At 34.4% G+C, this 25030-nt stretch overlaps 1 protein-coding gene across 3 annotated transcripts in view; it reads right to left on the bottom strand.

Moving 5' to 3' along the window:
* The window catches only part of Arhgap15 (Rho GTPase activating protein 15), a 586717-nt gene that overhangs the window by 510906 nt on the left and 50781 nt on the right, over positions 1-25030 (bottom strand). For 2 of the 3 annotated variants that reach the window (XM_074070670.1, XM_074070671.1), the window contains exon 3: positions 2583-2651. In XM_074070670.1, the coding sequence (XP_073926771.1) occupies positions 2583-2651 (69 nt within the window). Of the gene's footprint in view, positions 1-2582; positions 2652-12428; positions 14241-25030 lie in introns of those variants that run through there. The other variant, XM_074070672.1, reaches the window with a different exon arrangement.

Genomic DNA, 25030 nt, shown 5'->3' with positions numbered 1-25030 from the left:
GTGTGACAGGCTTTATGATAAGTCCTAATAATACAACATTAAATAAGGCATAGACTTCTTTTAATACAGCTGATAGTTCAGTAAGAGAAATAGTTAAGGAAATAGGCAATTTTAGTGTGATGTAGCTGGAAGAGAGAAAAGACCAAGCTACTGTTGAGAGGTAGATCAAAGAAGAGCTACCTAATTCAAATATGAGGAATCAGAGAAACAATTTTCATACAAAATGTGAAGTTGAGAACTAATCATCAATTTTGAAATCAAAATACTGTTGTACCTGATTATAATATTGAAAAATTGGCTGTCACTATGAATAGCAGATATATATTTATTAATATCTGTAATCAACATTATTTAAGAAACCTTTAACATTTTTGTCAACTGACAAATTTCCTGAGAAAACACTAGTTCCAAAAGCAATATCAATGGAACTATGACATAATAAAGGAAATACATGTCATGGCCTCTAACTTCAAGGCATTTACAGTACAGCCCTGGAACAAGTCTATTAGCCATAAAATAAGAGTGAACAGCACAAATCAGTACATGAGCATGTACTGGGATGAAAGACCATAATTGCTACAAAAAATCCAAGCTCCTTCAGGCTGAGCTATGTCTTAATCATGTTGCTGGTCCTGGCTTGAGGGTATGTATTTGGGAGTAGAAAATAAATACCATAAATTAGGGGCCACGAGAGAGGTATACAGACTTGATACCATAGAAAAGAGGAAACTGTTGAAAATTTTGACAAGGAAAATGAAATAATGAGGGTATTATTTAAAAGAAGGTTGATCTGGCATCACTGCTTAGGGTCATTAGGAGGAGCACAGAAGAATATGGGAGGTGAGATCAAAAGCATTTGAAGGCCTGTGCAAAGTGTACAAGATCTGTGTACAAGGAGCAGCACATGAATGCTACAGCAGTTGGGGAGAAATTGCTTCCACAAATGGTGATGTATGTGAAGGATTACATAGAAAATAAAGGATCTAAAGATAATGTGTTCTAAGTCTAGACAAATGTTCGGTACTAATAGAAATGGACCCAATGAAAAGGGGAATAAATTTAGGCAGGTGCTTCTGATAGATTCAATTTGGTAGACTGCACTTTTGTGATGACACTGAGAAAGAACTCTTGAAACAAATGATTTGAATGCTTGAGGATATAAGAAAATAAAAGAGAAAAATAGCAAGTATAGATCTGTGAATTACAAGCTTGCACATAAGAGCAAAAGCCACTGACTTTTCATTGATGCACTTATTCAACATATATGTATGGAATTCTTCCATGTTCTAGCAATCACTAGAATCATGGGAGTAGAACAATGAACATAGTAGGTAATACCTCTGCCTCATAGACTAACATTCTTCTTTTTAATATTGTTATTCTGGGGGTATACTGTGACATTTACAAAGGTTCTTACAACACATCACAGTTGAATTCAACCCCTCTAGCATTCTCCTTTATCTCCTGCCCCACCATTCCCGGCAGGTCTCATTTCCATTTTCATATACGAATATATAATATTTCTACCAAATTCGCCCTCTTGCTACACCCTTTTGTTATATCTCCCCCCCTTCCACTTGTGCCAACTCCCAGATCGTACATGTTTTGCCTTCCTGTTCTCTGTTTTTGTAAAAAAAAAAAAAATGACAATTTTGTTTTTAAAAGATAGCTATACATTTGTTTCCTTGTGACATTTCCATGTATGTATGCATTATAACCCAAATTGGTTTATCTCTTCTATTTTTCTCCTTTTTACCTTCATCCCCTTCAACAGGTTTAAAAACTATTCATTCTTGTGTAGGAAGTACATCAAAAATATTCACCTTCTTAACTTCTTTTACCCTCCCTCTCTCTTGTATGTGACATCCCCTTGCCACGACCTGCTTTTTATAATATTGCTTGTTTTGTGTTAGGTCTATGTTCCACATATGAGAGGAAACATGTGGCCTTTGGCCTTCTGAACCTAGCTAACTTCATGTAAGATAATGTTCTTCAGTTCCATCCATTTACCAAAAACAGGCAGACTAACAATCTTATGCAATGGCAAACAAATAAAAGGAAATTATATAGCATGTTACATGGTGGTAATTTCTATAGAGCTTTCTCTTTTTCTGACATGTGATGGTTCAATGAGTAGTTGGGAGTCTGAAGCCTGGAAGACGGCCCTTATCAGAATCAGACAATTCAGGTACTCTGATCTAGAACTCCCAGACTCTAGAACCATGAGAAATAAATTTCTGTTGTTTATGTATCACCCAGTCTATTATACTTAGTCATAGAACAGCCTGAACAGATGAAGATGAGTGGCATGACAGCCTCCGTACAACTTGCTAACGGAAGTGAATTCTGTCAACAACCATATCATTGAGTTTCAGAGCAAATGTCTCCCCAGTCAAACCTTCAGCTGCGACCTTAGTTCTGATTACAACCCTTGATTATCTCTGAAATAAAGGACACTGTTAAATTGTGCCCATATACTTAACCCACAGACCATGAGATAATAATAATGAGTACTACTTTAAGCAAGGAGTTTGGTAGCAGCACATCAGAAAACACAGTACTAGAGTAAGTTACTCACTCACCAGCTGTTCCAATGGAGGAATGATCTCTTTCAAGACATGTTGTGAATGATTCCTTCTGTGCCGGGATATCTGCAAATATATTCACATTTGATAATATTACAATAGTTTTCTTAAAAAAAACTGTAAATGATTTAAATGAGCACAATTTAGTAAGAGTGCATATGAAAATAGCATTTATATTCATTCAAGAAGGTGAATAAATATACATAAAATGAAAAGTGCTTTAGATGTTGATTAATTTGAATAAAAGTTGTATTCTAAGAGTGCCAGCTGTGACAATACCTCACATCCTATATACTTGTCTTACAATGGAACCTTGGCACTTCCTCTATCAAGTAGTGAGATTTACATTCTCTTATTTTAGATCTGGCCAGATGGTTTTGCCTGCTTCAACCAAGAAATATGATAGAAGTACCATTAAATGACTTCAAAGGTTGAAACATGCAAATGTTACATACTTCCCTCAGAACTCCCAACTTGGAAAATAGTCACCATGTTTTGAGGAAGCTCAAGTAACTCCACACAGTATCCACAAGGAGAAGCCTGATAGGTTTTTTTGTTGGTAGATCAATGAGGTTCAGGTAGTCACCATAAACCATCAACCACCGATCATGTGAGTGTGAAGACTTCTTGGTGATTCCTTCACCCAGTCATGGAGTCACCTAAGCCTTCAAACTTCCACGCAATCATCAAACATGGAGGAGAGACAAAGTGTTCCTACTATACTTTATCTGAAATTTTTTTTTTACCAGACTCTTAGTATAATAAAATCATTGTTTTACACATTTGTTTTTCATAGTAACTTAAAATAAGTAATTAATAATAATTGAAATAAAATATTTTATTATGAAACATTTTGTGTATATGATGTGAGTTTGACTTTTTAAGATTCAGTGTTTTACTACTTTTCACATCTTCCTCTCAATCATGCAATTGTGTATAGAAAAATCACATGACAAAGTGGCCTTTGAACAACTGAAAAGGAGTCTCATTCTTTTTCCTGAATAAGAAGCAATATGGACAAACTCTATCATTAAAAAGAGAGATAGGGAATTTATGATTAATTCTGTATACTTAAAGTTTTCATTAATAATATTTCATATTTTGTATGAAGGAAGAGAGGTGAGGCGATAGGAAGGGGGATGGAAAGAGAGAGGAAAGAGGAGAGATTAACAGAGAGAGAGAGAGAGAGAGAGAGAGAGAGAGAGAGAGAGAGAGAGAAAAGAAAATTCCTAAGGAATTTAGGAATATGTAAAAAAGGACTTTCCTAACTTTGACTCTGGCTACTGGTGCATTTAACTAACTGAAAGAATTAGATAAATGTCTATGAAGACTTTGAGGGAATTATATTAACAAAGAAACCAGAAGCTTGGCCTTAAAATCCATGACTGTCTACAATCTGGAACCCTGTATTTGTTATGAGGGAAGTACAAATCCAGGATCATTCTCTCCAACATGCAGCTCAGACATGTCCCAGGGAGGATAATACAGAGGGCAGAGGCTCCAGAAAGCAGAGCCAGTAATCCTAGAGAACAGTGGACTTGGGGATTCTCCTGGGACGAAGGGCCAGAGACCCATAGCAGGGATCGGATGGGACTTTTCCAACAGGATTTATCCATAGTTTTGGGCCAGGGACTCTGGGCTGTTTATCATTTTGCCCTTTTATTAATGTTTGGCTTTGTTTTTAATTTGCCAAGTTCTTGTTCCATCATTATCTGTTGGCCAGTCAAATGGGACATGGAACTTGTATTTCAAGTTCTAAATTATTTAACCCTCCAGATGGACCTTGGCTTTATGGGAACAGCTATTTATCACTAGAGATTCTGGAAATAGAGCCTGATATAGTAGTTGGATGGGATTTTTGGATGTCTCTTTTAGGGAAGTGGATAGAGAAATTGCTAAGTGTTGGTAGATAGTGTAAAGTGAAGATGGTGAAAGAGAGGGAAGATTTTATAGTGTTCTTTCTTAGGCACAAATCTAGACCATCTTTCTCAGCCTAACTTGCAGTTAAAAGTTGCCACCTGACTAGTTCAGACCAATGAAATGTGAACAGAAACAATGATATGATAATGGTCAAAGCTATTCACCACTGAACCGTTCTCTTCAAGGTCCTCTCTTTCCATACATACTGGCGAGGAGTAAAGGTTGAACTAGTCCCCATGGAAAGATAAAGACTCAGTCAGAAGGAGTTTGGGCTCTGAATCACCATGTGAAGAAAACAAAGCCTAAGTGCAGAAAGCTCACTTTTGTATTCATTAGTAAATTTTTTATTTTGTAGTAATTTTATGCTTACAGAAAAATTATAGAGGGTGTTCCTGCACAAAACTTTCTTCTATTTCATAAGTGAGAAACCGGTTTGTATTTTTTGGAGCCACCATGTATTTTAAGGAATTTTGTATCAGCTATCATGACTAAGAGATAATCATAGTTGATGCACAGTTGGTGTCAAAATGAAGTCTTATACATAAGGAAACAGATAACAAAAGTACTAGTGAAAGGAAGGGACCCTAGAAACCCAGCTTCTGTGCTTATTCACTGGTAGCTCAGCTTCTCAGCAGTGGTAAAATTATCTGGTCAATATTTAAACCTCTTTAAGAACTTTGAATTCATCTTATACTGTTACCTATTTGGAATTTAAATACTCTTAACTATTCATTATACTAAGATTTGTAATCTCCACTGCAAATTCAATATATGTGTTTTACAACCAATAAGAATAGAAAAATTCTATCAGGGAAGGGGGGAAATGAAAAGAGAATGATAGAGCATCAACAATATCATAAAACAACAAGTATGAAAGTAGAAGATATAGGGATAGATATTGAAAGATGTTGAAAAATGGAGGTTGGGAGGTAAAAGCGTAAAGGAGATCAATGGAAGGGGTTGAACAGAAGAAAGTAAAGTATACTTTCTTGGGGATAGATTGAGAAACCCCTTTGAATATTGATTTATATATTAATAATGAAAGACAGGACTAAATAGGCACAGTGTGTTTGTGGGGGGTACTTGTGACCAGGGATGGTGAATGAAGATTAAGGTGATCATGGTGATATGGTGGACGGACTTCATATACTTATATGAGATAGAGATAGAACAAAGAAACCTCTTGCAATTGCTTTATGTGGGGCAAGGAGGGAGTCAAGAGGGAGAGACAATGGGGGTGATCTAACCAATGTACAATATAAGCCTAGTTGGAGTTGTCACAATGAATCCCACCTCTGTAGCAAATGTATCATAATAATAAAAAAACAACGGAAAAGTTCCAGGATGGAGTTATTTTCCCTGTTTCTTTGAAACTAGACTAGTTTTCCAATCTTAGGGTAAATGTCATTCTCCTGTCTTTGAAGTACCTCAAGTGTTAGAGAGCGTAGTGCCAAGCAAATGTGTCCAAAATATTCATTTATTAGGATCTGATCATTCACCTCTGTCAGTTGTCCCATTTCTTTGATGGCCAACTCTATGAGCTCTTTTGTCTCGCTATTACTGTATTTTGATGATCTCTCTATGCATTCCCTTCAACTCATATGTAGAAAGTTTTCCTCTAAAGCAATGCTTAAAATTGTGTTTTATTCAAATCATCAAGAGCATAAGAGATTATTTTAGCTGATGACTTTTTAAACTTAATTATTATTTATAAAACTTCAAGGTTTAGAAAAGATACATCACATCAAAGGTACTTATTAGTGTAATGTGTACATTTTCCTTTAAAATAAAGCTTTTCAAGTTCAAATAATATGTTGAAATAAGCAATGTATGGCATAAAATATGTAAAAAATCGTGTAAACAAGTAAGTTAATGGGAAAAAATTTTAATGAGAAGAAATCAGAACAGAAATGACTATTGAACACATACATATTTTTCTCTTGAAGGTCAATGGACCCATAACCTAGATAAGAATTCAAATTGGGAAATGTCACAAAGATAATACCATCTGCTAATATTTATTGAGTACTTATTTTTTACCAGGCACTGTTCTATGTATGTTGCATATGTTAGCATATTTATTCTCACTCAAATTTAATAGGTCAATAATATTGTCCTGCTTTATAAGTATGGAAATACAGAAAGTTTAAATAACTTAGCAAATCTATAGCTAGTCTGACATGGGTGATATTTTAACTTAAATCCAAGAACTCAACTACTGTGCCTTATATATATATGCTATTCTGTATATACATTAATATATATATATACATAAATAGTCATCAAATTCATGAGGAACTATAACATTGAGATGCCTTTGTGTGCAGAAAGTAACATTTCTCAGGAAGAAATTTAAAGAGACTCAGACTTACAAGTTTGTATATATTCATATGGGAAACTAAAAATGAGGTTTCAAATCTGTTATGAATCATCTTAATATTCCTTTAGGGGAAGTAATATTACTGATCATTCCTAAATCAATAAACTAGCCAATCTATCATGTTCAACCAAGTTATGAAGATGTTGAATAAAGAAAACTTTCATTACTTGTCTTGGGCCATAATGTTCTTCTCAACAAAACATTAAGCAGTGAGATATGTTATCATTCCAAATTATATTATGCTGACTGAGATTTATGATTTAGGAAATTCTGGATCCAAAATAGCTTAATTGCCTCATATGGATACCAGGTAAAGCTAGGATGCACCAAACTGTCATTATAGGATACTTAATTGAAATAATAATTATTAAGAAAATTTGGGGTTAACCAAAATCTCATGGGGTAAGTTTAAAGGGCAAAAATGTCTCCCCTAAACCAAATTACCAATAGTAGAAAAGTTATAGTACTTAGGTAAATATTTAACCAAACTTTATTATTATTATTTGATAATTTTATAGATTATTATAGGACACCTCTTTGAGAAATATTGCAGCCAAGACATTAGATTTGTTCATTTTTAGTTAGAAAAAATTTCATTCTTAGTCTATTCATGAGAGCAATTTCTAACAGTAGCTACCCAAAAAATTCCTGTTTAAGTTATAAAATATCTCTACTATTAGTATGGCAAAGGAGTACTTCAACTTAGATAGCCCCATTCTTTCTCAAGAATTTCAGAATTTTAAATGTATCCAATATCTAAAAGCTATATTTTGTTCTGTAAATTGCTTTGAGATAAGTTTCAGAAACTGGTAACAGTGCATTGGGCCCCTTTCACTCTTGATAGCATTGTAAAATAATTATTGAATTTTGAAACTTTGAATAGCAATAGTAATAGTAGAGAAGTAGCCTGATATGACATCTTAAATTTTTTTCTCTTTTTAATTATAGAAGCATTTCTTCTTTGGAAGCTTATAAGTATTATTTTATGTATGTCTTTTTTCTTTTTGTCTCCAAATCTTCTTAAATAGTGTATGATTTCTCTTGTAAAGATAAGTGGACATGTATGCATGTCTACCACATTTTTAAGATTCACAGCCTCATTTCTTTTGCTAGTTCTTATAAATTATGAGATTATTTTAGCTGTACCATTTTACAATTCTTCTTTGAAACTTTCATGAATTTCTACCTTTCAATTTATTTGTAATATTCTAACAAAAAGAGACCTTGACAATTCCATTTCTCTGGCCTATTTATTATGAATGTCACTTAAGGGTTTCTTTTGAGCTGACATGGTTATGTCTTAAGTTGTTTTTCTACCTCTCTATTCTGCATCTTATGCAACAAAGATTTGATAGCAAATACTTGAGTGAATGGTAACCCTTATTTTGGGGAGAAAATAATCATGTCAACCCTCATTTTCTTCTATGATGCCATATTCCTATTAAATTACAGTATCTGCAAATACAAATATTTTGTAGCTACCATTGAAAAAATTGAAATATAAACATCTTCTGACTTGGACTCTCTTAAACTCAATATCAGATTAATCTATGTGACATAAATGATTTTAGATCAAATTTGTGTTTTCCCATCTTTATCACAACCCACCACTCCCTCCCCTTGCACTCCTACTCTGCTTCTCCCTAGCTAGGTAATTGTGCAAAGTAAAGTGGGAAAAATAAAGTATTCAGAATCTGTAACATATTTTCCCTTAAATTTCTCTTTGTTCTTATTAGAATATGCATCATAGTTCAGTTTTTCAGCTATCTTTTCTTCTAAAAAGAAGGAATTAAAAAGTCACTTTTTCAAACATTCTTAATTTTTTTCCATTCTCTCATTTTTATCTATTTAAAGAATGAACTTGATGGGTAGGATTAGCACATGATATATTACCTGCTGCAAAAATAACAGAATTTGGACATATTATTTTCCTTGTGTAGGAGGGTCTACTATGAAAGTTATACATAAACATGAAACATTCCACATAGCTCTGATTTTAAATAGATTACCATTTTTGATGAAAGTTTATATCTTGTGGCTTAAAATTGAAATGAAATCACTTGAAGAAAAGCATTAGTTTGTTCCAACATTTTCACAGACGTGTGCATGTTCTGAGGCATACCTCCCATTAGCAACCTCCCTGGATACTTGGATGAAAAACAGAAATAAATCTGTGGTTAAGTTTAGTTTTTATCTTCACAGTTTCTCAAGGATTTTTTGGTGTATCCCAATTCTTATATTTAAATTTTCATTTGTTTTGCCAAATTCTATTTCTTAAAGCTATCACAATCAGAAATTAAGGAAAGTTAGCAGAGCTTTTTTTTCTGGAATGTGGAGACATGGCCAATATTTCTTGTACTCATAATGATTTAGTTGTTTAAAAATAATAAACATCAACCTAAATGATCACTGGTTTTATCAGCCATATGTATGTGGGAGATACCAGCTTTTCAGAAGGAAGGAAAAGTTAAGATTGGAGTACTCGACTTTAACATGTATCTATCTATCTTCTAATTTTAAAAATATGTGGACATATAAAATTCATCCAGGTCTCACAATTATTCTAATACTACTCAAATCCATCTTTTCATAGACTTAATGGGACGCAATGACACAAAGCAAAGAAAGACCAATTTTTTCTACTTTGTACCTTGTACATTAGTATAATATAAGTAAATTCAACATTTATACTTTCCTTCCTTCTCTGCCTTTCATACCATTCAATTACCATAGTGGGACTCCATAGGCAAATGTCTTACCTTATACCCACACATATTTTTTCTGGCTCTTTCTTAAGCCTCTTTTGGTTGTATAATGTCAGTTAGAAATTGGACACTTTTTATTACATCTTTTATTCCCTACAGAGAATGAAAGGGATAATTCAAAAGCTTCTTGATGTTATATTAATATGAAAAATTTGACTATTCTTTGGTCAACATCTGTGTCATCTGAAGCACTCACCAGACTCATAGTTCTGGGATAAGTCTAGTTGAGTTATGTTAAACCTCAACCATATTTTTCTGTCTTCCAGACAGCCAAAGAGAAGCACTTGCTTTGTTGATTCCAACTACTAAATATCTTTTCTGTGCTTTGTTGAGTTCCAAACATGTGGTTCCTCTAAGGAGAAAATCAGACTTCCTCATAATCTTCCTATTTAAATAAAAAAATTATATACAGTATGTATACTTGTTTGTTTTTTGATGAATATTATTTCCTTTAGTTCTTTCATATGTTTTTCAGATAGTGTAATGCTTTTCTTCAAGAATTTTCTGAGAGGTGCCATTCATATGGAACCTGGACATACCACAATTTTACTTTTTAAATAAGATCCTAAGATAAGAATAATGAAAACAAGTAATTTACAGACACTTGAGGAAAACACATTTCTTTCATTTGCCGTACACTAATTTTTTTCTATAGGATCACCTATGTTTAGGCAAGAATTTCTTTTTCATAAATATATTCTTTCTTAAATATTTTGTTTTTTAAAAATTTTTCACTGATACATAATAATACCACATGTACATAGGGTAATTTGTGAAATTTCAGTACAGGTATACAATGTTTCATGTTCAGATGAGAGTAATTAGCATATTTATTACCTTAAATATTTATCACATCTTTATGCTGGGAATTTTGAAAAAAAACTCTCTACTAGCTACTTTGAAATATGTAACTAATTGCTGTTAATATATTCAACATCAGCTCTTTATAACACCCCAACTCTTCCTCACTCTTCTCAAGCTCTGGCAGCCATTATTCTACTCTGAACTTTGAGATCAGCTTTTGTTTTCTACATATGTATTAATCAGCTTTGAGATCAGCTTTTGTTTTCTACATATGTATTAATCAGCTTTGAGATCAGCTTTTGTTTTCTACATATGTATTAATCAGCTTTTCGTCATGATAATAAAGTGCCAGAAATAATTAACTTATGAAGAAAAAAGGGTTAATTTTGGACAAGAGTTCCACTTCATGATCAATTTTTCTCATTGTTTTGAGCTTGTGGTGAGGAAGCATATCATAGTGGAAGAGCATGGTAAAGCAAAACCGCTCACTTATTCAGTAAGAAAGCAAAAAATCCTAAAATCCCTTTTTTAGCATGGCCCCAGTGACCTAAGGTTGTCTCATAAGGCCCCTATCCTAAAACTCTACAGTACCTTCTAATAGTGTCACCCAAAGGAACAAGTCCCTAACACACAGGTCTTTGGGGGACACTACCTATATTCAAACCACAGCAACATATAAGTAAGTACATGCAGTATTTGTTTTTCTGTACCTTACTTATTTCACTTAACATAATATGCTCATGTTCCACCTATGTTGCTATGAAAAACAGAATTTTATTCCAGTGCAGGTATGTCACATTTTCTTTATGTAGTCATCCATTGAAAAATATCTAAGCTGATTCCATACCTTCAGCCTGAATTTTTAAATCAATTTGATAAGAAAATGAAGACTAAAATATTCTATTCCTATTTGTATTAATGGCATTAGACCCAAGGCATTATATGATTGGTTAAAGTACCATTAGCAAATAAAATAACTTAGTCATCTCCTTTACTCACTACAATAGAGATATTTGCTGTTTCTATGTACAAAAGGAAATAGTTCAATGAGTAGATTATGAAACTATAAATGAGTGATCGAGAATATTTGACACAAGTTGACATTTTTTTCCACAACTGCAAATTAGGTGATATTTTTGCAATAAAAGTGTATAAGAGATCAGAAAATAATATTAAGAAAATTGTATCATAAGTACCTTATAAAATGCAAAATAGGGAGAGGGTAAATTCAACTATGACATGCTGTAAGAACTTTTGTAAATGTCACAATGTATCCTCAGTACAACAATAATTAAAAAATAAAATGCAAAGCAGAAAACAATTTCAAAGGGTCTGAAATATTTAAATGTTCTACTTACTTTCAGCCAAATAAAACAAACCATTGTCAAATAACCACTTGGTTACAATGGACAGAAACAACTGATATTTATATTTCATGATGTCTAACTGTATGAAGTTCTTAAGAAATTAGAATCATTGTTCAGTCTCAAGTTAGAAAGATCTTCCATTGTCTAGAAAGGTTTAGGATAAGAAACCACATTTTCTGATTACTTCATAGTTAATTAAATCACTGAAGAAGAAACTTTTTTTAGAGGAGGGAAACTGTGACCCCTTATATATTAAGTTTAATCCATCGTGTATAAAGTTTAATAAGTATCTTACCCACAGTCTGCTTCTGCAGCCTACTGATACCTTTTTTCATATGTCTTTATTTCTAAATTCAAAAGTAGAAAAGTGCTAACTGAAAACATAGGTCAAACATAGGTCTGCCTCTGTTGAAAGGTCATTTTGCTTATTGGAGGCAAATCTTTTAATAACTATGTCACTCATTCAAGAATTAACAGACTTCCAGTCAAATGTTTAAAATAAGCACGTTGAATACCCTCAGCATCCTTAGTCAACATCTAATAATTATATCTTTCCAGCTTGCTTTCTTCACTTGTTCTTTGAGGTTTCCAGAGGCCCCAAACTCACCTTCTGCTGCCGCAAAAGCAGATTTAGTTCTGAAGGTTAATCCGACTCAGCAGGATTGAAGGATGGCACTTTTCCTTGGTCGTAAGTATGTTGGCTCAGGCCAGACAGCTGTTAGGACATTCTCCTCTGGGAATCGTGCCCTCGACACCCACCGTTGCTGCACATACATGGTCTACTGGCTGCCGACTTCCATGCCCATCTGCTCAAATGGCATGGTGCCCACTCACAAGTTGGCTGGATCCTTGCCCTTAGTGTGTAGGTGCCAGGCAATGATGAGTTTAGATGGGCAGCCTGCATAATACTACAAGTGACATTTTTTCTTCCTCTCTGTGTGCAGTTTCTGTCCTCTGTGCCTTCTCTGAAAGAGAAACTTGTGTTTCTCCACCTTTGATTACACCCAGGGACACAAGTGACCTTGTACAGGTAGATATGCAAATGTTCTCAACCTGTCACCAGCAGCAAGATGAAAAAGAAGAATGCACAGAGGCTCTAAAGGACAAGTTCCAACACCAAAATGGGTTGGATTGTGAAAATCCCAACCACCTGGAGTATGTCAGAAGACATTTACCATGGGTACAAGTACAGCAGCCTTGTAGACAGCACAGGCACCAGGAAATAACTGAAGTTACAGCACCATTTTCTGTTACAGTTCCAGCACAAATCACTTGCCTTGCATTGAAAAGGCACATAGAATAGCAAACAAAATAAATCAGGCAAAAAGAACATGCTTAATGGGAAAACAATTTATATGTACAATGGGGCCAAGGGTGCAAGCTATGATATACAGACCTTAGAAATAACCCTGGCCAGAAGTCCTAATGGAAAAAAAAAAAGAAGAAGAAACAAAAATAGCATCTTTCTTTCTAATCTACAGAAAACCCATAGAGAGGAATAGATTGGCATAGGAGGTTGTGACTTTAATGATCCAAAGCATATGAATGCTTGTTAGCAGACAGCAGACAGACATAAGTAAGAACAGCAATGGCTGCATCTGCAGCCTGGCCTATGGCACTAAAACCAATCAGGCAGCATGGGAGAGCAGTGCCGGAAGGTATGCTAAAGCTGTGCTTTCCTTGTGTGTTTATTTAAGGGTGATTGAATTCAGGGTGTTGTCAGTCTGCCTTGGAGAATGGTTATCCAATGTGTAGGCATGATCTTTCTCTCTGAATATGCTCTGTTGAGTCAGTTAGTTATGTGTGACTACTTGATCTGTCCTAGTCTTTATAGAGTGCCAAAATCCTCCAGTCCAAGTTCCAAAGGAACAGGGCCTAAAAACTTTTGGCTCCAGAATCAAATTAGGCTTCTCTGCTTCCTTAGCCAGAAATGCATAAATACCCAATGGCCAAAACCAAAGAATTTGACATTGTGGAATGAATAGAGCTGTCATATACCACTAAAGTGTGGAAATATCTACTGTTTGAAGTCAAGACTAGTTCAACATCTTCAATAATCAGAACAGACTTCTTTGGACACCTTCGTGGGGTGGTCTGGCATTGGATTGGGAATGTTCTGGCATGCTGCTGATTTCAGATATCGGAAATGTAAGAACATACGGTTTTTAAGAGAAAATCTGCCATTTTTTCTGTCCAAAAAATTCTTCAAGGCAGCACATTGTGAAAAAAAAGTGAGTCTCATCCTGTTTTCCTGATTGACCTTCAGGTTAGCACCAGTTGCTTAGATGTATTTTTAAAAGAGAAATAGCTAAAGAAGTAAGTTGGTATAGTTTGAAGAAATATTACGTGAATATTTCAATTAGTTTGAATTTGGAATTATCTCAGGAGTTTCTGAGATAATTAGGAAAAGCAAAAAATATATTTTTATTTTTGGTGAAAATAGGTAAAAAGAATAGTAGAGTCATCCAAAGTTCCTTCATCTGATCACCATGCCATGAGTGAACTCTCAGAGTTTCCTGAGAAAATAATTCTCAGATATACACAATCAAGTGATTCTCAGGATAGAGGCCATGTTTTCCACACTTTAAATCCATAGTATTTCAGTGTTTTAGTGTACTATGTAACTTGTCCTTTCAAAATTTGCATTGTATCTCTTTGTACATATGATCTGTAATTCCATTAAACTTACTTCAAATTTCATTAGCTTTGCCCTAAGATGCCTTGTTAGAAACTCACTCTTTATTCTGTTCAAACTATGAACCAGATCAATTGTTAGTCTTTTCCATATGGACTTCTATCATTTTTCATGGAACACTAGATACATGTTCTTACTTGAAATAAAATTTAAATGTTAAAATTATCTGTCCATCACTCTATAATTAAAATAGCTGATAATAACTACACAATAGTTCCTCAATGTATGTTGTAAGTATATGTATGTGTGTATATATATATATATATATATATATATATATATGACCAAGATCAAACTTTAGTGTCTAAATCACCTAATGCTAGTTTTGAAAGAAGTTGAGCTTAACTGAGATTGGGTATGAAGTAGCAGTAACAGGGGCGCATTCAAATACAGACAATATGACCTGAGTTCAAACCCCAGTTCCAGCAAAACAAAACAAATCAAATCAAATACAGGCAATTTAGGTTTAGGGTCAGTGTTGATCCATACTGCATACTGTCCTTGATATCAGGTAGTTATGATTATTACCTTCATTTACATACATGATGAATTCAAGGCAATTGGAGAAAAATCACTAAGTAAGGTCAGAGATTTGTTTTATTCAAAAGTCCATGTATGTTGACTTCAAAGCCTTTAAATACTGAATCTATTGCCTTTCAAAGTAGATATTCAGTAAATGCTTGTTGATTGGCCAACAAGTGAACTTCATTGCAGATAGAGATATGGAATAATATTCATAAGGTTTCCATGCAACTATTTTACAACTAAGAAAGTGTCCATTTTCTATTTTTGTCTTATTTCTGTTATCATATCTTTATTACTACCCAGGAACTTGTCTGAGATGAACTAATGACATAGTACTTCAGAAATCAGGAAGATACATGGACTAAGTATGTGTTTACCATTAAGTCCACTCAAAAACAGCACTAAGGACTTTTCCTTATACTGGTGTTAGAAGAAGATAGTCAATTATGCATCTGTTCTAGATACTATACCAGCTAAAGTAAAGATCCCTGAATAGATTTCTAGTCAGAAGTTTTGGATTGACCACATATCTTAATCCCTCTTATCTAATAAAAGACCATTGAAGTAACAGTAAAAGAATAAAAAAAAATCATTTTTACAAAGTCATAGAAAATGAATATGTGAATAAAAGTACATATGGCTGAAAAATTCCTTGAAAGATAAGAAAGTGTATAGAAACATTATAGAATTAAAGCCACCTATTCTTTGAATGTTGTAAGTAGTTTTGATTAAGTGTGGTCAGAAATAAACAAATTTTAAAAATCAAAAGAAACTTCAAAAAAATTTAATTACCATGCACACATTATGCAGTTCAGTTAATGGGGAGAAGCTCTCAGCCAGTCCTGCATTATCATCAGTTGTGTTTATTACTTTGTGAAGTGGGTGTGGTGGTTCATGCCTATAATCCCAGCTACTACAGAGGTGGAGATCAGGAGGCTCACAGTTGGAGGCCAGCCCAGGCAAAAAGTTTGTAAGACTCCATCTCAACCTATAAAAGCTGGGGGCCATGGTGTGTGTCTGTCACCACAGTTATACAGAAGGTATAAATAAGATCACAATCTAGTTGGTCCTAGTATAAAGTTGAGACCCTATATGAAAAGTAACTAAAGCACAAGGCTCTGAGCGCAAACCCTGGTATGCAAAAAAGAGAAAAAAATGTGTAATCTGACTTTTTTTTCTGACCTTAGTTTTGTGAAAATATGCCTCCCAAAAAGTAAATGGTGCTCACCCATGTTTATTGCACCACTATTCACAATAGCCAAGTTATGGAAACAGCCAAGATGCCCCACCACTGACGAATGGATCAAGAAAATGTGGTATTTCTACCCAATGGAATTTTATGCAGCCATGAAGAAGAACGAAATGTTATCATTCACTGGTAAATGGATGGAATTGGAGAACATCATTCTGAGTGAGGTTAGCCTGGCCCCAAAGACCAAAAATCATATGTTCTCCCTCATATGCAGACATTAGATCAAGGGCAAACACAACAAGGTGAATAGACTTTGAGCACATGATAAAATCGAGAGCACACAAGGGAGGGATGAGGATAGGTAAGACACCTAAAAAACTAGATGGCATTTGTTGCCCTCAAAGCAGAGAAATTAAAGCAGATACTTTAAAACAACTGAGGCCAATAGGGGAAGGGGACCAGGAACTAGAGAAAAGGTTAGTTCGAAAAGAATTAATTTAGAAGGTAACACACATGTACAGGAAATCAATGCATGTCAACTCCGTGTATAGCTATCCTTATCTCAACCAGCAAAAACCCTTGTTCCTTCCTATTATTGCTTATACTCTCTCTTCAACAAAATTAGAGATAAGGGCAAAATAGTTTCTGCTGGGTAGTGAGGGGGTGGGGGGGAGAGAGAGGGGAGGTGGGGCAAGGGAGGAGTGGGGGTGGGGAGAAATGACCCATTGTATGCACATATGAATAAAATAAAAATTAAAAAAAAAGTAAATGGTGCTCAAAAGGTAGGTAAAAGTTAATGTGCTTAGTTTAAGTGATAAAGTGAAAATTTTCAATTTGTTGAAAGGTTGTAAGGTCTTTAGCAGAAGTTTGTTGGTATTATGGGGAAAATGAATCAAAGCATCCACAATGCACAACTGAACTCTATGCATCCTCAGCATCCATGTGTTGTCCTCAGCAGAACCACATAGCTGCAGATACCAAGGGTCCACTGCAATTACTTTGTAAATAAATGAAGTTATAACTAGTATTTAAAGTTGCAGAGGAAGGGAATATCAATGACAAAAATTAACAAGTCCTCCTTATCCATAAAATCTCCAAGGAGCTTATCACTTGGTAGTACCTGTTATCCTAGCAGATATGGTTAAGGCTGCCTACAACAGCCATCATTCAGAAAGCAAGGATTCCCATGTGGACATTCCCCCACCACACACAGCCAGGTGAGGGCTCCAGGGGTAGCATTCAATCAGGAAGCTTCTAGAGTCCAGACTCAAGATTACCTGGCACTGTAGAAGGAAGATATGAGTATGGGCTTATAAAATAGGAGATTAAAATCTTCCTAATAAGCAATTAGGAAGGGACCCTCAGCCTCCATTTTAAATTCTTCTCCCAGAAATTCCAGAGGCAAAAATATGTGCCTTCAACCTCAAGACACGGAGGGAGTCTTTTCTAGCAGAATGAATAGCTCCAATATGTCCTTAAAGGAAAGATGTCTTCACCATGTTGTGGTTCCATAGAAATGACTATCAGTAAGTGAGAGCAGGGCCCTGCTTCCAGCATGCAGACATTCCAATCAGAGTTTTAGTGCCTCTTTTAAAAACGTGAATAGGCAGGTCTGGGTTATTAGAAGTCAATTCATTACTAACTAATAATTTAAAAAATGCTACTGAGCACTAGAGATGTGCCATCACTGTTGTAAGTGATAAATAAAACAACCTCTGATTTCATGAAGCATTTTGTCTTAGAAAAAGGTATGAAATTCAGTAAGATTATCAAAATAAGGAGAATAAAAAGGGACAAAGGGTTGGGGGCATAGTTCAGGGTTAGAGTACTTGTAAGCAGAAATGACACAAAAATATTAAAAAGATGAAAACTTAAAAAATAAAACTCAACATTTTCAAGGAATTAGAAAATATATAGGATTCTTATTAATAAGAACAATGACAAACAATAGTATTAAGAAATTAAAAATATAAATAAGTATGTATTTTAAATCTGTAGAATTTCTGGAGGAAGACAATGATAAGCAAGCCAGACATATTATAATAATACAAAGAGTTGCATCATAGAAAGAAGAGACAGGAAGTGTTTTAAGAAGTGCAAAATCTGCCTAATAAGAAATCTCACACGAAAAACATTTTTAAATGGATGGAAAGAAGTTTTAACAAAAATATAAGTACTTCTCCAAGAATTTAAGATATGACCCTTTGTATTGACAAAGTCTATCAAGTGTCCAGTAAAATAAGTGAATGAGTACATTTATATAGTTATAGAGTACTATGAATAAAGAAAAAATCTAAAATCTTCCAAAAAGGAAGAAAGTATGACAGGGAAAGAGGGAGAGAGAGAGAGAGAGAGAGAGAGAGAGAGAGAGAGAGATCACAAACAAAAGAACAATAATGAGAATGATATTAAATTTTCTAAAACTGGTCATAATCTAGAAGAATGCTCTCAAATTTTTAAGGAGAAAATATTGTTAATTTAGAATTAAATAGCCTCTTAAACTATTAATCAAATGACAGCATTGACTAAAAACATTTTCTAATACAGATGGAACTTACTGTATTTATTTCGACTACATCTTTATTTGGAAATAATTGGGGGAAGATATTTAACAAAATGAAGGACTTGGTTAAGAGAAAAAAAGCATGAGGAAACAGGGCGTAGAAAAATAGAAAAGTAACAACAAGAAAGTCATGCTCACAGTTGTATATCAGGCTAACAGAACTTTCAATCCAAATCAAAGGAAGAAAATGGCTGTCAGAATGATAGAACATCTGCCAAGCAAGCATAATGCCCTGAGTTCAAACCCCAGTACTGTCAAAAAAAAAAAAAAAAGCAGGAAGATGCATATCAATAGAAGGTAGATTTGAAAAAAAATAAGTATGCAATGTTTCATTGCTTGGCAAAATGATATATAGGAGTTTGACAAGTTTCCTGGCATCTTTGGAAAAATAGGTATGACTGAACCTAAGCATATTTCAAACTAAGACAATCATTAACTCCATGAAAGAAAGTCAAACACAAAAGGAAATTTAGATTATATAAGAACTCTTAACTTAGCTGGAAATAGTTAGAAAGTCACAATAGTGTCAACTAGTAATTGAAACAAAAAATGTGAGGTAACTAGTATGGAACAATAGAGGGAAAAGAAAAAGGTGTGGAGAGAAGAGAGATATTAAACTTTCATAAGGGAAAGTTAATACACAATGGCAACAACAGATTAATTGGAAAAACAATATATGTATACTATTAAAATTGAAGTCTAATTCAAAACAATAAATAGCAACTGAAACAAAGTTTCTAAAGGAATTTGTCTCTAAGAAATGGAACTGTTGAAGAGGGAGGGAAGCTAGAGGACTATTATATTTAACTAAAAGCTTCTAGACTAATGTCTTAACTGCATGTATAACTTTGATAAAAAAGAAAATTTTAATAACAAATTCAAATTGTGCAACATCAAAAAAAAAAAAAGGAGTTTTCTTCAGGTAGTCTTGAACGAAAGAAAAGGGAACCAAGTTATTCTCATACCTAATTGGTAAATGCTGACGGAAACTCTCAGCAATCAATGAATGTCATGAAAAGTTCCACTTCCATCACATACTTCAATATGAGTTGAATACAAAAAGAATTATAAATATGATTATTATTAGGGCATAGCCAAGGAGTGAAATGTTTGTGTTTATATTTACTGGAAAAATCCTTTCTTTGTTATTATTTAGCCATATGTTTATCTCTCTAAACTTTACATGGAACCAGCTAGGGAATATAATCTCAGTTGTTATTAGTGAGTGAAATGCCATTTGTTCCCTGGTTCTGTAAAGTACACAGAAAAATTTTCATGTTTCTGCTTTTTATACACATCTGCAAAGAAAAAGCTAAAGCCCTTTCACTAGTCACCTACTTAAAACCTTTTATTTTCAAATCAAAGGAAGCTGCCAAAATAGTATTAATTTTTTAAAAATAACTCTCTCACAGTGCTCCCCTTGGATGAATAAAAAGGGAGTCTAATTCAGAGCCCATTTTATCCTCCAATGTGTACACACCACAATGCACGAGTTAGCACGTTAGTGCTCTCGGTAAGTGCTATCATTTTTAAATGATCAAAGTGTTTATTTGGGGAGAAATCAGTCACACAGAGTAATGATTCCCAAACTGTGATCCTGGACATTTAGGGGAGAATCCTCTGTGGTTCATTTAGGAGCTATTTTAAGGGAAATGTGAAAGCTGATAAAATACAGGACCAAGTGGGAATATTTTGAAAATCAAGTAACATAGAATGGTCATTATATTGGTTCAGGGATAGGGATTTGAAATTCATAGCAATTCAAAAATAAGGAATGAGCAATTTAGATAATAGATTATAAATAGGTCAAAACAAACCTAGGAACCATTGACTTAGGTCATATGTTAAAAATAAATTTTTATTATATACAGATTTTAATATATTCTTAAAATGAAAACTATTCAGCTAAATGTCAAAACAAAGCATAAACACAATAATCTTTCAAAATAAACCTTTCATAGCAGAAGAGGCAAAATTTTTGTTCTTTACAAGTACAGAAGATTTATGATATTTTAATCATAAGTGAAGGAATATGATTTTTGTTTCCATTTCATAGTCTCAAATTTCTCTGGTAATTTGTGGATTTACCACTGATTTCATTTCCCTTATCTGGTCACAGTGATGGACACACCCAGGTCAGTAGCAACAGAAAAGAAAAAGTTGAGTTATTTTTGAACCATTAGCCACAAACCCAACATTATGGAAAAATTCTGAAAAAAGGTAAGGATTATTTAAGAAGCATCCTTTATGAGAGCTTGGTACTCTTTTTCCTCTCATGATCCAGGACATGTTGCAGCAGCTATGAGGAAGATAATTTGGGGCGTGACTGGGGATTAGGAAAAATTTTAAATTATACATCTTATAACTTGGTCGTAAACTTAGCAGAGTATTTTTTCCTTTCTTGCTATGAAAGATCATTTAAAATTTCAGCTTAGGACAAACAATTTTCACGTGATTTATGGGACCTTTCTGATGATACTGACAAAGAATAAATAGATTTCCTACAATAGCAATTAATAATGGCAGGACACAGTGCGTGGGGAAGAAGGTGAAACTGTTATAACTACAAAACAAGGATATTTCTAGACAGATGACTGCAACTTTTTTTTTTTGGAACCCCAAGCACTCATGAAAGGAAACATACTAATATTTGATAGCTGCTCATACTGCAGTGATTACAGAGGTTGGCAGCAATTCCTAGGGAGCATTGCAGAATCTTATAGATGACTCCACTTCGGAAAAAAAAAAAACTCCCAAATGATTGTGACCTGTTCTCAGACTAGAACCAAATAAGAGAATTAAGAGTTTGAATTGAGGAAAAATAGAGTAAAAGTTCAAAGTACATGAACTTCTAGTTATGTGTTAGTAGTTAAAAATGATGGGGCAATGCAATTAGTGATAAGTTATATTAAAAAGAAATGACACTCATTTTTAAGTTAGAGAAAATATCAACTTCATCCTAGTGATCAGAAAAAAAAAGGAGAGTATTTGGTGTATAACAATTATGGGATGAATGTTAAGTTGAATGTGAAAGTATCAGTAAGAATAATTTGTTTATTTTTTTAAGTAGTTTCACATATTATGCATTTCATGTAAGCTGCACTGTATAAGGATACTGTTAGGTCTATTTGGTTGCTAAAAAAAATCTAGCTGTAGTTTAAAATGAATATTCTTAAATGATCTATATGGGCAAAGCATTATTGGGCTAAGATCTGTATAGGCCAGGCAGGATTACTGTTATAGACAGTAACATTTTTCTTTGAGCTATATCCAAAATGTCATCTGATCGACAAAATCAGCCTTTGAAATAGATATCATTGATTTCTAAGCTGAAGCTCAGCATTTTAAGTAACCAAATATTAGAGAGCTGGTTATCCAATCTTATAATGATAACCAGTGTTTCTACGAGACCACACAGAGTAGAACCCACTGCTGTCTTTTTAAGGCTGTTCCATCCCCAAACATCTAGCAACTGTTGTGATGGAGATGTGTATAAAGAAAATACTCTTGCCTTGTTCAAACCAATTTCATCAGCGATAATTCTTAAGCATGCTAGTTAGAGAGCAACACAACTAAATCAGTTCATCTGGTTTGCTATCCTTCTATTGACTATGCAGGGCTGTCCAGTTTTTTAAGGTCATTTTTATACAGTCAGACTTTCAGTTGGTGCTAAAGGCACTTGTCCTTCAGACGTTTGCCTCACAAAGAATCTTGCCTCCTCCTTCATGTAGGCAACCCTTCACCCTGTCGAATGCTATTCTTTGCAATTTAACTCACGTGATATACTTCAAAATATAAGCATGCAGAGCAACAAGCTGCATCAGTGGCCGTGTCATTTCAGGTTACATGTTTCTGTCCTTTTTTCCTAGGACTTGGGCTGCTGGGATGCTGACCTCTCCAGTTGAGTCAATTGCCATGGGCTACTAGTCAAAGAGAGAGAACAAGCTGTGAAGAGCAAGAGAAATCACAGCACAGAAATTTCTGGCTTGCCTAATTTTACATTCTTGTCTTTTACTCTGCCATGCTAACTTCATAATTTATAAAGACTGCCTTTTTAGGTGGTTCCAACTTTAAACTTTAATTTAAGGACAGTGTCTTTTCCTTTGGTCAATTTTGTTTCCAGTAAACAAATTTGTAACATGACAACATTTCATCGTTAGCATTAAAAAGGGAGAAGAAGAAAAGACAATTCAAAATAGAGAAATCTCTGGATTCTGAGAGATTTTTCAACAGTTTTAAGTCAAGTGTTCCCTCTTTACACTCAGACCAGAACTGTGTGACACTTTCAATTACTATACATTTTTTTCTCTTTGTGTGCTTTTCTTGTTTATCTGATCCTTTTTAGACACTTTAATATATTTGATTTTTTTCAAAGATATGTTTATATGAGTGCAAGGAAAAATAGTTGTCTTTGATGGTGAACACTGAAGTAACATCCATTTTCCTCATTGATCATTGTTCTCTTTACACAGAAGAAACATGACTTAAATTTGAAAGACAACTTAAATCTCTAAAATTCCAAAAAACATGGGTTTCTTCAGGCTGATAATAACTTATCACTGAGCAAATAGTTTGTTAACAATAAAGACAACACCTGAGAATGTCTAGCAGCCCAGCTGACTTTCTTCTACCCTTGCTGTGAAGACTGTGAAGACTACCTCTCCTAACAGACTAAGCTCCACATCCAGTTCAAAGGAGCAAGAATCATTTTTATAAGACCCTTCTTTTCCACTGTCAGGGAAAGATAAAGATTCATGGAAGCTCTTAAATCTCAATCAGTGATCACCTGATTTACAATCTGCTGCTGGTAGGAGCTGAGTTCTTGGTTAAAATGTGAGAATTCTTGTGCCCTGTCTTCTTTAACTTCCCCTTATTGACCTAATCTTTTAAAATGAGCTTCCATCCCTGACAGATATCTTTGATATCATGGTCCCCCCTGTGATGGAGAGACCTTACCCTAAAGCATACTTGGTTACTTGAAGGACGGTCTCCTGGAGATCCTGCTCATTCTCTTTCCTAGGGGTAGAGTATATTCTTAGTGTCCCTTTTACCTAGTGTGGACCCTGCTACATATAGGGAGATCTCTTATTACATGATACTATCTCACCAAAATCTTGGTGACTTTGCCCTTGTTAGGAGTTTGGCCCAGCTGGTACACAGGATTGCTTCTTTCACCCTCAAATTTTCCTGTACAAGAACCAGTCCCTGAAATTTGTATTAATTCTTCTCACAACAAAAACTGAATTTTTATGGTAATGGAAGCAAGAGAGAATACAATCCTCTCCAAAGCTCATGAAGTCATATTGAAGATGTCAAGTTGACTCTTCAATAACTCAATATCTTCTCTCCTGTCCTCTCCTCTCTACTCTCTTCTCCCTTTTCTTCTCCTCTACTCCCCTCCCATCTCTAATTCTCTCTCTCCCCTTAGAAAAATATCTGGTAGAGAAAATAAAAGTACAGATTTTCTTAGACACAGATGAGCTAGGTCTAGATTTTTAAGACATGGAGTTGGAGATATATAGGTTGAATAGAAGGTAGACATTTGTTGCTTCTTAATGGAAGCTGATATTTTATGCTACAGTGATACTGGTTTCATAGGCTAGATTTCAAAGCAGAAGCTGGGCAATATAGATACCTTTTCTTTTTTTTTTAATCGTTGCTGTTTGTTTGTTTAACTTTAAGGCCTGAAACATTTGGTACACAGCAAATAATAAAAGCCTGGATCTGATTCATACAGTCTAGGTTCAGTTCAGGAATCTTTATTTTTAAAAACTCCACAAATGCTTATCACCAGCCAAATTTGGTAGTTACTGTAGCAATTTCCCCAAGTAGTCTACATTATTGCATGTACCCTAACAAGGTAGCAGAAAACAATTTCCCATTCTCAGTGAGCATAAAGTCACTTATGTTGTAGGACTTTTGTCTCGCTTTCCGAATACTCCAAAATCATTGCTAAAGAAAGTAGACTGGTAATCCCAGACTCAGGATAACAAAAGTGCACAGTCCTATCTTGCATTTATATGTTGCAATCTCATCTAACCTCAGAAAATAAAGCACAAGCTTCAGGATGCATATGCAGTATGTCCCCAACCAATGTCAGAAATTATGGGTAAAAAATTTTGTTTGTAGGTTTATAGCAATTCCCCAAATTCCAGTTAGTAAGCTATAATTGTAGTTACTAAAATTCATTGAACATAATACAGTTTTTCTGTGTCTAATGAATTCTATAATCCA

Source organism: Castor canadensis, chromosome 4 (genome assembly GCF_047511655.1).
Source record: "Castor canadensis chromosome 4, mCasCan1.hap1v2, whole genome shotgun sequence".
Classification (NCBI taxonomy): Eukaryota; Metazoa; Chordata; class Mammalia; order Rodentia; family Castoridae; genus Castor; species Castor canadensis.
This window is presented reverse-complemented; position numbering and strand designations above follow the sequence as displayed.